Source organism: Nesoenas mayeri (genome assembly GCF_963082525.1).
Source record: "Nesoenas mayeri genome assembly, chromosome: 7".
Taxonomy (NCBI): domain Eukaryota; kingdom Metazoa; phylum Chordata; class Aves; order Columbiformes; family Columbidae; genus Nesoenas; species Nesoenas mayeri.
The window spans coordinates 19,380,873-19,397,378 of NC_137551.1; the positions used below are offsets into that span (position 1 = coordinate 19,380,873).

The 16,506-nt window shown below is 46.5% G+C and overlaps 1 protein-coding gene across 2 annotated transcripts in view; it reads right to left on the reverse strand.

Annotated features, from left to right (window-relative positions):
* Positions 1–16,506, reverse strand: part of PAX2 (paired box 2) — a gene marked incomplete at its 3' end in the record, with an annotated part of 84,487 nt that overhangs the window by 64,111 nt on the left and 3,870 nt on the right. For both annotated transcript variants that reach the window (XM_080347753.1, XM_080347754.1), the window contains exons 2-3: positions 15,782–15,950; positions 14,323–14,520 (exon numbers count right to left, since the gene is read on the reverse strand). In XM_080347753.1, the coding sequence (XP_080203879.1) occupies positions 14,323–14,520; positions 15,782–15,950 (367 nt within the window). The remainder of the gene's footprint in view (positions 1–14,322; positions 14,521–15,781; positions 15,951–16,506) is intronic.

Below are 16,506 nucleotides of genomic sequence, written 5' to 3' on the forward strand. Positions count from 1 at the left end.
TCAGCTGATGATTATGTGTCATTGCCTCATGGATTTATTTGCTCTGCGCAGGCAATGTGTCTGGCATTGGTCCTGTTCTGTGCTTCCTCAGCCATCAGGATTTGGCCCAGCAGCAGCCGCAGCCAGAAAAAGTCTATGAAAAAGGCCATGAAAGATCCAGAAAACTTCCCAAGAAGGCTCTCAGGTGTACCCTCTCACCAAAACACCCCATCAGGGAAAGACCTATGACCTCTCTCATTCGGGTCATCTGTATGGCTGGGATTTAGCAAGCCAGTGAATTTGGCATATATTTGCCAGCGAGGTTGTTAACAGGTAACTCCTTACTCCTCCTTGTGTTATCTCAAGCCTTGTTACTTCCCATGCATCCTTGTTTGTGCTCTCCCACTCTTTTTCTCCATTCCTCCTCTGTATTCCTGCCTGCATTTGACCTTGAACAGTTGACACCGTCCTTAGCCCACCCACTGCTTTACCAGCTCCCACCCCTCATACTGGGGCATCAGCATCAGGGTAATAGAGGGAGGGAAAAAATGAGGGAGTGAGGAGGGGAGAGGGAGAGGGAGAGAGAAAGAAACCTGTTCGAAAGTAATTGGAGGCTGTTAAACAGAGGAGCCCAGCATATCACTCTAGTAATGGAAATAAATTCCATTGTATTTGCATTTTAATTTTCCACATAAACAAAGGCCTGGAGTGTGCTGGCTTCGCCAGAATCACCGGCCAGAATTTAATTAGAAATGAAAAGTTTATAGGGTCCTCTTTAATGCGATTAATGCACAGTTAACATTTATCACATACATATGCTGGAATCGCCTTTTTTAAGCAACCACCGGCCATGAAATGAATTTCTTTTCAACTTTTTTAGCGTGCGTGAGGAAGGCTGTCTCTGGTGAGGCGGTCCAGTGAGCACACTCCTGACAGCTTGGTAAACTGCAGCCCACAGAGGCTTAGTAGCCCCCATCCTCACTGAGGAAAGTTCAAGGTGGCTTAGAGGGAAGCATGGTCTAGTGGTTAAAGCCTGAGGTTGGGAGTCAGGGGATCTGGGTTGTATTCCCAACTCTGCCACATGCTCACTGCATGACTGACTTGCTCTCAGCGTCTGTTTCTCTGGGTGTTAAAAATAAAAGAGAAATCAGCTGGAAGAAGATATCTCAGCCCTAGACCCCTCTGTGTCTCAGGCTCTCCAGAAACTTTCCCAGCCCTGCTGTATGGGATCTGGATTGGATCCTACACCATGCTGACTGCTCAGCTCATCTCCCTGTGCCCGAGCATCCCTACTCTGGCTGTGGGGACAGGAGAGCACCTGCAGTGCTCACCTGATGCCAGAGGCTGGGCCTTGCACAGGGACTTCTTTGCACTATCCCACTTCTCTGTGCACACCAGGCAGCGATGATCCCTGCCGCATGGGTTTGTATGGATCTCACACTGCTTGTGTGAGATGTGCATCCTTCTGCCAAGGGGCATGATGCAGGAGGGGAACAAATGCTGCCCATGCAGTGTGGGAGCCTTGGCAGCCCTGCTGCGAAGGGACCTGTATTCACTGCTGAGGCACTCCGTGCTTCTTAAGAGGATCTTCTAGTGCTGCTTTGGTCCAAAAAAACACTAAGAAGGACTTGTTAGATACAGGGGCCATCAAGCCTGAACCTCCGAACATAAACCTAATAAGGAGCAGCTACTAGCTCTCCTTGTGGTAGGGGTAATTATAACTCACTCACCCTGAGGAGCCCTGAGAGGTTGCCCCGTGAATACTTGTAAAAAGCTTTGAGCTTGTCTGCATGGGAACCCTAGGAAAAGCAAGTCTAAATCTAGACAAATTATCAATATCCTTCCCTTGCAGAGCATGAGATAAAAGGCCAGAGGTGAACACCTCCCCTGTGAGCCTGTGCCCCTGCCAGAACCAGGAGGGCATCAGGCTTGTCACCTCCCTGCCTCCTCTTGGCTCTCAGAGGAGACTGTATTGCCGCTGGCATCCCTGTTGTCCCTTCCTTATGCCCCTTCCCCTGCTCTGTCTGTGTGACAGACAGGGACTACAGGCCCCCTGATCCCACGCTTCCTTTCCAGGCTTGCAGACAAGCAAAGCAAATAAACCAGGCTCATGGACACGGAGCGTTAGCGTGTTAGGAACACAGCAGGGGAAGGAGGAACATGAAACCTCTATTGATCCCTTGAGGAATGATGTCCCTTCCTTATCTTATCAGATTCTCTTCACTCTTCAATTATAGTCTGTTGAAATTGGCCTCTTAACCCAAACAAGATAACCCGGGTAATGAGGACAAGAGTGTGAGGGGAGGCGGGAGAGAGAGGAGAGCAGAGTCCAGTGCGTTAAACTATGGCTATCACTAGAAATATCTCCTTTAACATACCCCACTCTTACCCCGCTGCCCCCAGGTATCCCCTTCTTGCATCATGTATCAGATTAACGAGCACACATTCACTCCCTGACAAATATATCATGCCCTATACACCCTTCCTTCCCTCAGATGCACTAGGTGTCCCCAACAGGCACGTGTCCCCACATTGGTATGTGGCATCTCCGTGTATATGTGTGCCTGACCTGCTGTATGCCTTCTGTGTTCACATATCTCAGTATGTGCCGCCCTGTCATGCACACACTTGCACACGTTTGTGGTACTGTTGCTGCCCATCTCACCAACCTCACGCTCCTTGGCACATTGGTGGTATGGCTGCCATAGTACCTTATTGCCAGGTCTACTGGAAAGAACTGCTGACAAAGATATGAGCACTTCTAGGACCCCCCCATGCATCTGTTCAGAGACAGAGTTCGTGAGAGCATTTACACGGCTGCCTTGCCATGGGGAAGCAGAATCCTCTGCAGAGCCCCACAAAGCTAGATAGGCTTCCCAAGATGCATGTTGCTGTGCCTTTGCTCACCCCTATAACTCCCTGCATGTAACTGCAGAGTTACGACATTGTTTCCATAGATAAGACTATTCTCAGTTCTTACACAGACCAATAATATCTACTTGCTCTAAGTCTATACTCGCAGCTGGACATATTGCCGTAGTGCTATTAACATGTCCACACTCTGCCTTGTACACATGTCATGGGGTATAGGACACGTCTTGCCCAAATATCCATTACAGAGAAGATTGTCCGGTGGAACAGTAAAGACTCAACAGTCTATCGACACAAATGCACCCAGGTTTCCATGCTCGAATTACTTCACTGTGCACAGAATCACGCAGGACCACATTCAAATGGTGCAGAAGGTGCTTTCATTTGGGAAAGCTGGTGCTCTAAGCAGTACAAAGGCTTCGTTTACTGAGCTGGTACCCTCCTCTTGCACTCTTCTAAGGGCTATTCCCCAGGATCACTTTATCCCCTGCCTTTTGCTGTATCAAGGGCACTTCCTTGTCTACACATCTGCCTGAAACAGGCAACACTCCCTTCCATTTCATGTCTCCCTGCGCCACCAGCTCTGCCAGTTTTACTCACTTGGGCACCAAGACCTGTGGGGGATGTCACTCATATTTGCAGGTCACAAAAAATTAATGTAATCTGCAAAAGGGAGTTAAAATCATGGCAGTTACCTTCTTACAAATTTACACTGCTCTCTCATGTGCAAGCACGCAAACTCACCCACGCAGTTCTTCCCCGCCCTCCAGCTTGTGTGCCTCACAAGAATCCGCACACAACCACATACTGTGTCCCCATCCTTGCTGCCTCCATATGCACAGACCCCCACCTCAGGCACACAAGTGGCCTGAAATTGTTAGAGCCGCCTAAGGGAGTCGGATGTCAATACTGGATGACCCTCTGCATCTCGTTTGGCACAGTGGCCAAGACTGCCTTCTGTAAAACCACAGCAGGTCTGGGTTTGACACTATACAAGTCAAATCTGCCTTGGCCTTTCACTCCATCCTTATCTCTTGCCCTTCCACCCCCCAGCCCCACCCAGTTGTGCTCACCACCCGCTCTGGAAGCTTTGTGTTGTGACTGTCTGCCAGAGACAGCACCACAAACATTGTCTCTTCAAAACTCTAAATTTGCTGTTTGTTCCATGGGGAGAAGGAATTTGTGACACTATCCATTTTCCACTCTGCCTCTGCTTGCGCAGCCTTGGCCCATTTGTACATAGCACGTCCCAGGAATTCACTTCCCCATGCACTCACAGGATCTCCTTTTCTTCAGAAATATTATTCCTTCCTTTCCTTTTCTACATCCCCTACATTCTCTATTGATTTTATAAATGTATATTAAAAGTGTATATGTATTTTTGGTGTATGTATAATTTATGTATAAATGTGTAGTTTTTCAAGCTCGAAAGTCTAAATTTAAACAACCAAGAAAGGGCCTAAATTTAGGCAAATATTAACAACAGGCACTATTACATAGCTACATTGCACTGCAGTCTTTCTTTTTAAAGAAAGATAACCAAAAATTGTTCTTAACACAATTTGAAGAGAAACATGAGTGTGTTGAAAGGCAATAGTCCCTTTAAGAAGTGCCCAAAGACTCTATTGCAATTTTAAAGTGAGAGCTTGAAAATGGGCAGTGAGGTAAGGATGTTGCCCTCATATTTCAGCTCAGCTTGAAGAAAATGAGGACTAGTTCTGGGAATCAAAGGGCTCCCTGACCAAACAAATGGGTACTGCTAGAACCATCCAAACTACCCTAAAACTAGAGATGGTGCAGGGCAACTGGTCTGACAGATACGTGAGGTTCTTCTTTTGTTACCTGGTCACAGTCTCTGCTTTTCCTTTTGTAAATTAACAAACAGACATCAATCTGCATTGCAAAACATGGATGCTACCCCTCTTGACTGAAATACAGTGATGGGCATTTTGAGCAGAGCTGATCATTGTTCTTGATGCAATTTGCCTCCCAACCAGAGATGGAAGTTTAACCCTGTACCTTGGACTCTGCAAAGAGGGGAGGGTGCTTACTTTGGAAGGAAAAGGAACTGTTCAAAATGGAGCCAGAGGAATAAATATTAAATAGGGCCCCAGGACAGAACAATTAACAGGGGCAAACTCCAGCATATCTGTGTGTGTATGCACATGTGTGTGTGTTGGGGGAGCTGCTGGAAGCCTGGGGAGTGATATGCTGTGCAGATTTTAGAAGTGCTACATGAACTGCAGAGCTAGGAGATGACAGTAACAAGAAATGTACTACTTCTGTTTTTCATACGGGGAGAGACAAGCCACCAGAATCTCCCTTTCTGATTTAACAGTGAGGTTTGGGTTTCAGACACAACATTTTCTGGGAAGCGTATCTGTGAACTCACAGTCCGTTAGCTCAGGCTTTTGGCACATCACTTGTTCTCCTTGCTGTCAAAACTGGTACACACATGAATCCCAAGCCAGACAGAGGACAAAGGAATATCCTTCCCCAACCACACTGAACTCCCGCATATGCTTCCTTTAGCCTACCAGCATTTTGTGTCACTGTCTATGTGCCTGCCCAGAAATGCATATTCCCTACCATATACCAATGCACTCACATGTAGTACCCAACCTGCAGGTGCATTTGCCCAAAGGCACCTATCTGCATTGCACTCCCGATCCCATATAAATGTCCTATAAAAAAATGCAGTACAACTCTGCTTTTTCCTTGCCTATACCCACCTCTGAACATATAAAACTTTCAAATTTGCCTGTTATGTATATAAATGTATGTTCTATGCTCCTCCTATCCCACTACTATTCCTCAATATCTATATAGACAGACATAGTCTATCCATATGTCTCAAAGACTTCATGCATACATCTTGTCATTCTTCACACCCCAGCCAGAGCTATTCCTCTCCTATGGCTCCAGGATTGAACTATTGTGTTGTCCATTTCCCAGTGACAAGGGGTCTAGTTACAGGGTTATTGATTGGTTTTCATGCAGACAGATGGATCTGCCTTTGGTCTCCCCTCCAAAATCCACCTCTGTATGGGCTGATTGTCACTGCTCCAGGGATAGGATTTCACCAGGAGACCACCCTCCATGCAAACATCCTTCACCCAGGCCACGGATGGTAATAAATGGAGTCAGGCTGAGCCATAATAAAAGCAATTGAGTGGGTTACCTGTGCAGACATGAGATTTATACCTCCTCATATTTGATGTGATTGTTTTATTGAGTTCTCAGTGCAGTTAGGATGCCGTTTATTTATTTATTTATATGCCTACTTATCAGGGAGGAGGGGGGAGGCTGTCTCAGCCTAGCTAGTGTTCAGCCTCCGTCTTGTCAGATAGGAGCCCGAAGAATGGGGCTCTCCAGTTTTTCTGTGAATTTCACCTAGACTTGGGCTTGGTGGGTGAGCCCTGGCCAGATATCTCATTTCCTATAACAAACAAAGATGTTTGTTTCAGGATTCCTGAAACCTTGAGGACTGATTGAATTATGAACCTAGTAGAAGCTAAGAGGATGGCGTAAAGAAAGACGCATGTATGTACTGATTTTCTAAAAGAACCCCTCGAAAGAAATTCCTATTTACGCTGTGCCTGTCTTGGACAATGGGCTGTGATCTGTGCACAGAGCCTCTTTATGCTATTGCAATAGAAATAGTAAGCAGCAACATTGCTTCTGCCTCTGTCATCACATGTGAGTGCTGAGAAATATTAGCAGGTGCAAATTGATTGGAAATGAATATTTGTAAGTGCACTCTGAGGAGTTTGGAAACCAAGTGATTAGATTTGTGATTTTCAGCTGGGTAGATAGCCATATAAGTGCTACAAAATCAGCTCTCAGTCACTGGCACTAGAGAAAATTGGAGGCTAGCGCTGAATATCGTACTGTTTAGTATTTCATCACAAGCCTAGCAGTGTTTGTTGTGGGTTTTCCAGATCCTCTAGACAAGTGATAGCATAAGAATTTCAGTCCTCATTTAATAAAGTATATTTCCAATGCTTGTGGAGGATTGAAAAGGGGCCTGTCAGCTCTCTGAAGTCTCAAAGGACTTCATTGTTAAGGTGTTTTAAAAGTCATTTAATAGGAGTCAGATGTCCAAATCCCTTTAAAAATTTAAGGTAGAAAAGAGAAAACAAGTAAAAACAAACCCACATTGTATTACAAGTACTTATGATTTTTATGCCGATTGCATGATTTAGCCCCTGCCCTGGCATTCTTAAACAGTAAATATGGCCATGTGTGTATGGGCTTCAGTAGACTGACTGGGATTACAGTGGGAAAATCATAATTCCTGTTAGCTCTCGGTTTAAAGAATGATTGTTTGGTAGAAAAACTCAAACCTTTCTGATGTCTTCAGGAGTAGTAATCATCAGAGACATCTACCCACAGATGGGATTTCCTAAAGCCCTAGTTAGCCGCATGGATGACAAGCCAATGACAAATGATTTTGAAAACCTCTGCCTTTCCATGTATAGAGATCTTCCCCAAAAGTGGAATCCCTAAATGTTTTGCTGATTGTAAGTAGCAAGCCTAGACTCCATTTGAATTTCAACATGCCTTAATTAAAGATGATGGCAAGTTATTCTAAGTGAAGCTCAGCCTTTTTCAACTGTTTTGAAGTCATATCTTTTTATTTAAGTAATATGGAAATCTTTTGTTTCAATGGACTTTAGAATCAGAGATGGGGGTGTGGGGATAGTTGATATACTGCTGAAAAAATGACTTTGTTTTGTATGCATCATGTCATCATATCATAAAGGGTCCAGCTGGTCTGCCAGAGCATTATCTATCTCTTTAACCAACGCCAAGATTATTTCTTATTATATGTTTGCTTGTTATGAATACCATCTAGTTATATATATTCCAAGAAATCAGGAATTCCTGTGGGATGCAATTCCACAACTTAATGGACCTCTCTATCAGGAGATTCCTTCTGCTACCGTTTAAATGTTTCCTTTCTTATTTCCTTCCCTTCATTCCTGGCAATGCTGCTTTGTTTAAACGTGAATAATTCCTTTCCTGTTGGAGGGACTGTGCCCTTCAGATTACTATATTGTTCTCACCACTTCATCATCACTTGGCCAAGCCACTTATATTTTCTCCTCTTTTCTCCCAAAGTCAAATGAGTTTTTCACATAATAGTGATTCTGGTAAATGAGGTTTAGCTCCATAAGACTCATTCACCCAGCACTGAAATGCAGCTACCTCTATGGCAGAATGCAACAATCATTCACTAGATGCAAAAGCTTGAAAATGTTTAACTCCCAACAAAAATCAAGCTTTCTGTACATCTATAAAAAAATAAAGAGCTGGGATTTGGGGGTGATAAAGAGACCAATGTCGTTCTGAACTTTGAGGTTCACAGAACAAGGAGCTCAAAACTTCCCAGGCACAACCAATTTTACTTGCTAACTGTCTCCGTTGAGCTAATATCTCTGCAATATGAAAATTAGAAAAAATGCAGCTAGCTTATTGTAGTTCCTACCATACAGCCTTCCAGTGGCCAGATATGAGGAATAAGACAAAGAGAAATGCTGTAAGCATTCATTTACTCTTTCAGCTGCAGTAACATTGTCTGTAACCTCTGCTTTATGAGCCTGTCCTTTATTTGGAATGATAAAAAGAAGATAATACCAGGTTTGTGTCTGATGGAAAAGAATCCAAATTTAAAGGAGTATATTCCTTATAATGAAGCCCTGTGTGACCCGACGGCATTCTTTGCTCAGCTGAAAGCAACTGGCAGTAGAAGTCTTCTACCTAGAGAGCATCCCCTGATGCAGGAAATTACATGGGAACCTCAGACTCAGCATCAACTCACTGAGAGGATCCCTGCTAGGATCCCAAGTTTCTTCTGTGCAAGCTAAAAAGAGCTAGATTACGAGACCTGGTAAACTCTGTTGGGTGCTGTCAGACGGGTTGTCTTCACCCATGCTTTGCACCAACCTATGTCAGTCGGAGGCTAATCCAGTCTACAAGGCCAGTCTAATCCTTGGCCTCTCTACTGAGCTGGCTACTAAATACTGATGCTGGTGGCAGGTTTCTGACACGCACACTTGCCAGTTAAAACTGTGCAATTCACCCTGTGTTCACTGTGGACCATGCAGTTGTCACTACTTTTGGTCGCTGTGAACAATCTGCCATTAGAGATACTTGGTCCTCTTCCAACTTCTTCCAACAGGGGTATCAATCCCATTTTCACCGGGGGCCACATTAGACTCGTGGTTACCTTCAAAGGGCTGGATGTAATTTTAGGACTGTAGGAGTAGTTACATTTATACAGTCCTAAAATTACACTTGGCCTTTTGAAGGCAACCACGAGGCTGATGTGGTCCCTGGTGAAAATGAGTTTGACACTCCTGCCCTAGACTCATTACCTGTCCTCCAGGAATTCCAGATTTGCTTGATGGGAAAGACACGGAGAGATTCACCAGTGACTTTGGCCAGGATGTTCTTTGGGGAAATTCTCAAGTGAGGCTAACAAGAGTGACTCAGAAAGCTCTGTTTGCATAACATTGATTTCTTCCTCATATGACACAGCCCCTGCCCTAGTACGCCTGCCTTTTGCCAGACTCAGTTGTTTGTCTTGAGATGTTATGTTTACTTCAATTGAGATTCTGTTCAATTCTATCTCCCTTGCATGGGCTAAAGCCTCAGTTGATGTAAAACAACCTAGCTCCAGTTTTGAACCTCTTCTCATTATGTGTTGAATTCCATGGGCATTTTTAGTGAAAGGTCACACCGAGTTTTACAAAGATAACTAAATACTGTTATTTTCATTTTATAGATGGCAAAGCAGCCTCACAAGGAATCCATGTGACCTGCCCAAGATCAACCAGAAAGTTAATGGCAGAACTGGTAAGAAAAATCTGATCTCCTAATATGCCATTCTTTGCTTTAAACTACAGTCTTGCCTCCAGCCACTGAAATTGGCCACATGCTCAACAATATTTCAATGTACAAGTATATTTCACTGGTCATTATAACCTGAGTCAATGTGTGTGACTTCCTATATGTATTTTTGAAAAGCACATAATTATTGGAGACTTTAACTAGGAATCATTAGCCAATTGTTATCTAATGAAACAGGAAACATCTCTCCAAACCAAGCGCTTAACTCTAGAAAAAATATCTAACCAGTGGACTGAGATAATATATCCACTAAGCTCTATTCTCTACCATGAGGTTAGTTAGGTCTGCTTTCAGGAACCCAGGGTCCAAAGTGTATCCAGAAGGCTGATCGAACTCTGTAATGCTTTGGCTTCAGCATTGCTTGGATGAGGACTAACTGGGAGTCCCTAGTACTGAACCCGGCCATAAGAGAGCTGGGATAGAGGAACAGACTGGGTGGCAGGGGGGATGTGTTATTTTACTTTGCCTTTCTGGACCTATGAGGAATAATTAAGAGAAACAGGAAATACTGCTTAAACTACAATGTCTGTTGCATCCCTTGCTGCGTAACCATGAATATGTGCCCGTGATGTGCTCCATCCTGTTCCTACTAAAATACACTGTCTAATTCAAAAGATTTTTCTGGAGTTATTATTATCTCATGAAACCTGCATTCTTAGGCTAATTGTACGTGCTGCAAAACAAAGGAAAAATTCTCGTTGACATCTGCCTCTAAGTTCATACTTAGGAGACTGCCGCAAGGCTTACAGCAGTGCCTAAATCCACCTGAAATATGCCAACCCAAAGTGACCAAAGATAACTAGTTTATAGACATATGATAGATGGAAATGTTCGGGCTGGCAGGATGCTCGAGAAGCAAGGCGCTCAAGTGGTTTAAAGTAAACATTAATTGCATACCAAAGAATTAAGAGCTTCTGTCACTTGCTTACTTCTCAGTTACATGCACTGTGTACATGTGTGTGTGTTTACATATATGCATGTATAATACATGTGTGTATAGATATATGTGTATGTACCTATCCACACACAATAGTTTTATACTGTATAGTACCTATACAGCAGGAACAGGAAAGCTCCCGCTGCAGAGATAACCGCTCTGTCTTGATCCTGCCAGTTCTGTTGCACTTTGCTTATTAACTAGTAAACTCTCTAGACTTTTCTTCCATAATTAAAGGAAAGCTACTGCATAGCAGAAGACTCTATTTTTTTTTCACAAATCTGGACAGGGTGGTTGAGTCATGTTTTTTACCAGAGTTTGTATCTAGCCTTCCTCTGCATAAGTTTGATATGAACAAGTTTCTGATAAATCTCAACAGTGAATTACAGTTCATCCCAAATGGGTCCTGATATTCTTGATGCAATACTGACAGATAAGTGCAGTATAGGCATAAAAAATTCATAGATCACAAAAAATAATTCATGGAAAATAGATTTTAAAATCTTTTAGGGAGACTTTAAACATGGAATTGAAACTGCCTTGTTTTGTAGTTGCTCACCTGAAAGCCTTCATTAATGTTAGACTAATCCCCAGAAAGAAAGAAAATGTAATTCATGAATTTTTGGAAAGTCTTATAATCAAAAGTAATTTTTTCCATGTAGAAGGAGATCTCCGTTTTGAAGTATGGTATTCACAGTCTATCTGGGCACATAAGTAACTTCTATTTCTGTAAATGCCTCGCTATAGTGTCAAGATGTTAAACTGCTCATGAATGTAGCTCTAACGGTTCTGGACACTGGGCCAATGCTTTGGAAACTCCACATTTTGCAAACATACAAAGACAGATATTTCTAGAAGTCTGGTTTTAGAAATTGTCATCTATCTGAAGCTGCTCAGAGAGTGTTAGATTAACTCCAGTTTGTGATCGTACCGCAGGTAAGAGATGTGCTGTTACAAAGGACTGACCCAGTTCTATGGGTGTATTTTGACAATGGAGAGGGAAAAAAGTATATTTAAATTGCCAGCTTAGTCCTCTCTCGGTGTTTTGTGAGTTTTGTGAGCTGGAGTCACAGAAGTCACCGGAGTGAGGAAGTGCACGCTAGACTCCGCAGCACCAGGATTGGGCCCTTGCATACTTGCTATTTCCTATTCCACTGCATTTTTTTCCCAGCTCACTGTCCTGTTCTTGCCTAGTAAAGACTTGCAAATTTTATGCCCTGTGATATGATGGGCTCACTTTACTCATAGATATGAGTTTTGGGGAGCCTCATGCAAAGGTGAACAGTTGGAAGTTGAGCCTGAATTTTTAAAAGGAACGGGGAAAGACTTAATTACATGAAGCCAAAATCCTCATATGCCTTTGTGACTACACACGCAAATGCCATCACAGTATGAATCAAACATGGTGGGTCACAGCTGAGCCTCTTTAATGTAATAATACTTAACAGCTACAAAGCACTTGTCCTGCTCAAAGCATTTTATAAGCACAGTCTGACTGACATCTGTTCCGATCAGTTGTTTCCAGGGTGGGGAAACTGAGGTTCAAAACCCCCAAAGCCCTACTCCAAACTGGTAGCAAAGGTGGGAGCAAAACCTGGCACTCAACCTTCTGCCTGGGACATCACAACCCAGATACAAGGCTTTGTGTCCGGCGGGCAGAGGGGTGGCACTTCAGTGACATACGGATGTTGACATGCCTTGAGCTAGCTGAAGTATGCATGTGTGTTGGGTCCATACATGCTATTTCTGCAAAGACCCCCACAGGCCTCCCTCTGGAGTCCCATACTACCAGTTTAATTCCTCCCATGGATAGCTGACTGTCCTTCCACAGCTGCCTTTGTAAGGTGTCTGAATGTCAAATTGATATTATTTCAATACCTGACTGAGAGAGTAACAGAGACCTGGAGGATTTTTAGGAGGGTGTATAATTAGCCGATCAGTATTATGTTACCCTGTTCATAACTTAATAACCATTTTAATACAGATGGCACACACAGGGATAATTTCCTAGGGTAGCCTAGCAGTATATTACAGAGACAGTGTGTCTGAGGGAATCTTTCTTAGCCAAGGTACATTCCACTAGCTAATTCTACCTGCTGTTTTCAAGATGATTTGGGATAATTCCATATCATTTGCAAAATATTAAAACTCATTTATATAGGATGCCAGATTTAGAAATACACTGTCTGAGTTATTAGACATATTTTGATAAATCTGCCATGAAAAGCGCAAGATAAAAAATATCACTGTGTTTTCCCTGCTGTTTGTTTTTGCTTCCCTTGCTATAAATACATCAAGTTTAAAAAAAAAAAAAAACCAAAAAACACAACTGGCTAAACTTGTTATATATCAAAAGGGCCAATATACTGACTTGTGTGTTTTTGTCTATGCAGACCTACAAAAGCCTGTGCATATATTTACATATACCCTATATACATTTATTCGAGTGGGAAGCACCGTATATTTGGGGTTGCGTGCAAAATTTCATGTATTCTTACTGCATCAGTGGGGTATTTCGAGCCTATGTATGTACCCTTTGCAAATATCCCTGTGTTACGCTGTTTCTAGAGGTTGTATTACTGTGGGCATAGTCAAAATATCGGTACATACATTACACTAAAACAGTATAATTACTTTTAGTGTGTGCATAAGAGTGTTGTGTGTTGCCAAAGTGTGAAGATCTGGTGTATGTCGGGTTTGAATTTGCAGGCATTTGAACAGCCTGAGTGCTTCCAGTGTGATAGTCCTTGATTACATCTATCACCGGCCTTTTTCTCCTGCATCGATCCTTTTTTTTTGTCTGTCATATGGTTATTTTTGTCACCTCAAACCTGACCACCAACAAGAGTCGCACCCTAGCAGCTGAGGGAGGAGAAGAGGGGAAAATTTTCGCTAGTGGTGAATTGATCCTGCTGCTTCCCAGCCTGCTGCCAGGGCAGAGATCGGCCCGAGCCAGGAGCCGCAGGCAGCAGCGCTCCTCAGCCGAGGGAAGAGACCACCCTGCAACTTCAGCCGTTCCCTCGGGTTAGCGAGGTAACACAGTAATAGTGGGTGCGAGAGAAGCCTTCCTCCAGCACTCCGCGGCTCGGGGCTGTGAGCCCGGCTTGGCAGCGGGTAAAGGCAGCTTTTCGGCTCAGAGCCCTAATACCCTGGCAAGGCTGGCGGTCATTTACACCCCGGGAGGGAAGCTGAAGAATCAGGGAAAAACCCAGCTCCGTCACCCCTCCAACACGAACAGCTCCCAAACATTACGGCACCGCCGGGCTGCTCGGCGGGTAGCTCATCTGCTCTCGCAGGAGCGCTGCCTGCCCCGGGCCGCCCCGGGCAGGCGGCAGCCGCAAGCTGCAGCGAGCCCCGGAGCAGCCCCGCTTCCCCGCTGCCCGGGACTGCGGCGGGGACAGCCGGCTCCGGCCCCGCTGCTCGGGACTGGGCTCGGCGGTCACGGCGGGGCCGGAGAGCGCCCGCTGGGCCATGCCTAGGGGTCCCGCTGCGGGCGGGGGGCTGGAGCAGGCGGAATCTAACCTGACCGAGGAAGGACTGGGCCGTCCGCGCTGTGGAGAGTTTTATGGGGCCGTAAAGAGGCGACTGGGCCCCGAGCAGGGCTGCGGGGTCGCTCTTACCTGTTTATGGAGGAGACGCTGGGGACCGTGTCGTTGTCACAGATGCCCTCGGCCAGTAGCCTGTCCCGGATCTCCCAGGCGAACATTGTCGGGTTTTGTCTCTTGTACTCGGCGATTTTATCCACTACTTTAGGGGTCGCCACTTTGGGTTTGGAACCGCCGATCACGCCAGGCTTGATGCTCCCCGTCTCGTAATACCTGCACAAAGGATGGTTAGTGACCTGCCGTGCCCGGCACAGTCCCACCGTCCCTAAGTACCCGGCGCCCGTCAGCCTCTCGAGCTCCCCGCAGCCCCCGGCCCCGCTCCCGGCCCCTCGCCCCACCTCAGCTTCGGCCCGCCGGTGCGCGGCGTCGGGCCGCGGCGGCTCGGATGCCGCATGGCGCGGCTCTGCGGGGCGCCGGGCCGCCTGGGGCTGGCGGAGTCCTTTCTCCTCTCCAGGGCTCGCTCCCGCTCTCCGTTTCTTTCACTCTCCCTCATCCCCTCCCTTTTTTTTTTTTTTTTTTTTTTTTTGGTGTGTGTGTGTGTGTCAGAAGCGAGGGGCGCTGGGCCGTTCACTGCCTCCCCCTTCCCCCGCCTTATACGAACACACTCGTTTCAGGCCCGGGGATGGAGAAACAAAACAGAAACCCTCTCCCTGATGCCGCCGGCCGGAGGCGAAGCCCGGCGACTGCGGGGCCGAGCCAGACGGCCGCGGAGGGGTCGCGGGCCGTGCCGGGCTCACGCCTCCCGGCTCTCCCCGCCGGCGTGCGCAGCTCGCCGTCCTCGGGGGCTGGCCGGGCTGTGGGTGCGAGAGCGCGGTTCTTTCGCCTCCCAGTCCCTCGTACGGGGCAGCTCCAGCCCGTCTCCCAGCTGGCCACTAGCTTTGCTCGCGTCCTTTGCAGAGGGCACGGCGGAGCACACACACACCACAGGCACAGGCGGCTGGGGCTCTGCTGCCTGCGGACACCGCTCCGCTTTCGAGTGGCCGGGCCCAGGGACTTGCCTCGGGCGGTATTTCACACCGCATTTGGCAGCGATCGGTTACTGCGGGTATTTATTTATTTATCTGCCCCATTGTTTGTTTATTTACCCGTGTATTTTCTAAGGCCGCTCACAGATTGTTGTGAGTTGGCGGATTTTGTTGTTGTAGCAGGGTTTTTTTTGTCGGTGTTTTTTTTTTTTTTCCCTCTTCCCCCCGTCCATTCTTTTTCCCGCCCTCCCGCCCACCCCTCGCAAATTGTTTGTCTTCCCAGGAGTTTCCAAACACTGCCGTGGGGGACGGGAGGAGCACGTCCTTCTCGGCTGGAGGAGGGGGCCCTGGTCAGCTGCGGGCTCCCACTGAGCGGAGGTGCCGGGGCCGCTCGGGGAGGTGGCGGGGAGAGCTCGGCGCCGCGGGAAGGGCCAGAGGTCACAACGGAGCGGGGAAGGGATGCACCGTTGCCGTCCCAGGGGAGGAGAAGGAGCTGCCTCTTTTCTTACCTGCCCAGGATCTTGCTGACACAACCGTGGCTGACCCGCAGCTGCCTGGAAATGTCACAGGGTCGCACCCCCTGGTGAGCCAGCTCCACTATCCTTTGTCTCACCACGTCAGGTAGGGGCCTGCCGTTCACAAACACCCCCCCAAGCTGGTTGACACCCCCGTGCCCTGCTGGGGAAAGAGAAAAAAAAAAAAAAACAACAACACAACAACCCACGCACACCAGAAACAAGCCGTTAGTTGTGGATTCTTCACGACTCGTACTGCAAAATCTCCAGTCACTACAGATGGATGGAGGTGATTATGGCGGGGGTCGAGAGGGGGAACAAGACGGGGCAGGGGGGGAGAAGAAGGGAAAAAGTGAGAAAGAGGAAAATACGGGGAAGAGAATGAGAGAAAGATAACGAGAGAAAGAAAAATAGAATGGAAAACAGAAAATGAAAGATAAAAAGGGAAATAAAAGAAAAAAAAAGAACACAGAGGATAAAGAGCGCGCGAGAGAAAGAGAAACAAATAAAATATAAAGGAATAAAGAAAGAGAGAGGAGGAAAGATAGGAAGGAAAGAGAAGGCAGGGTGAATTTTCCCGAGCCGGGGACTGTTCCTCCCGTACGCCGTTTCCCCTCCCTGGACCGGAGAGCATCTCTCCCTCCCGCCGTCCCCGCCCGGGACGCCGGAGCGGCGACTCCTCACGACCATCGCGGTGGGGCGAGGATGCAGACAGTGCC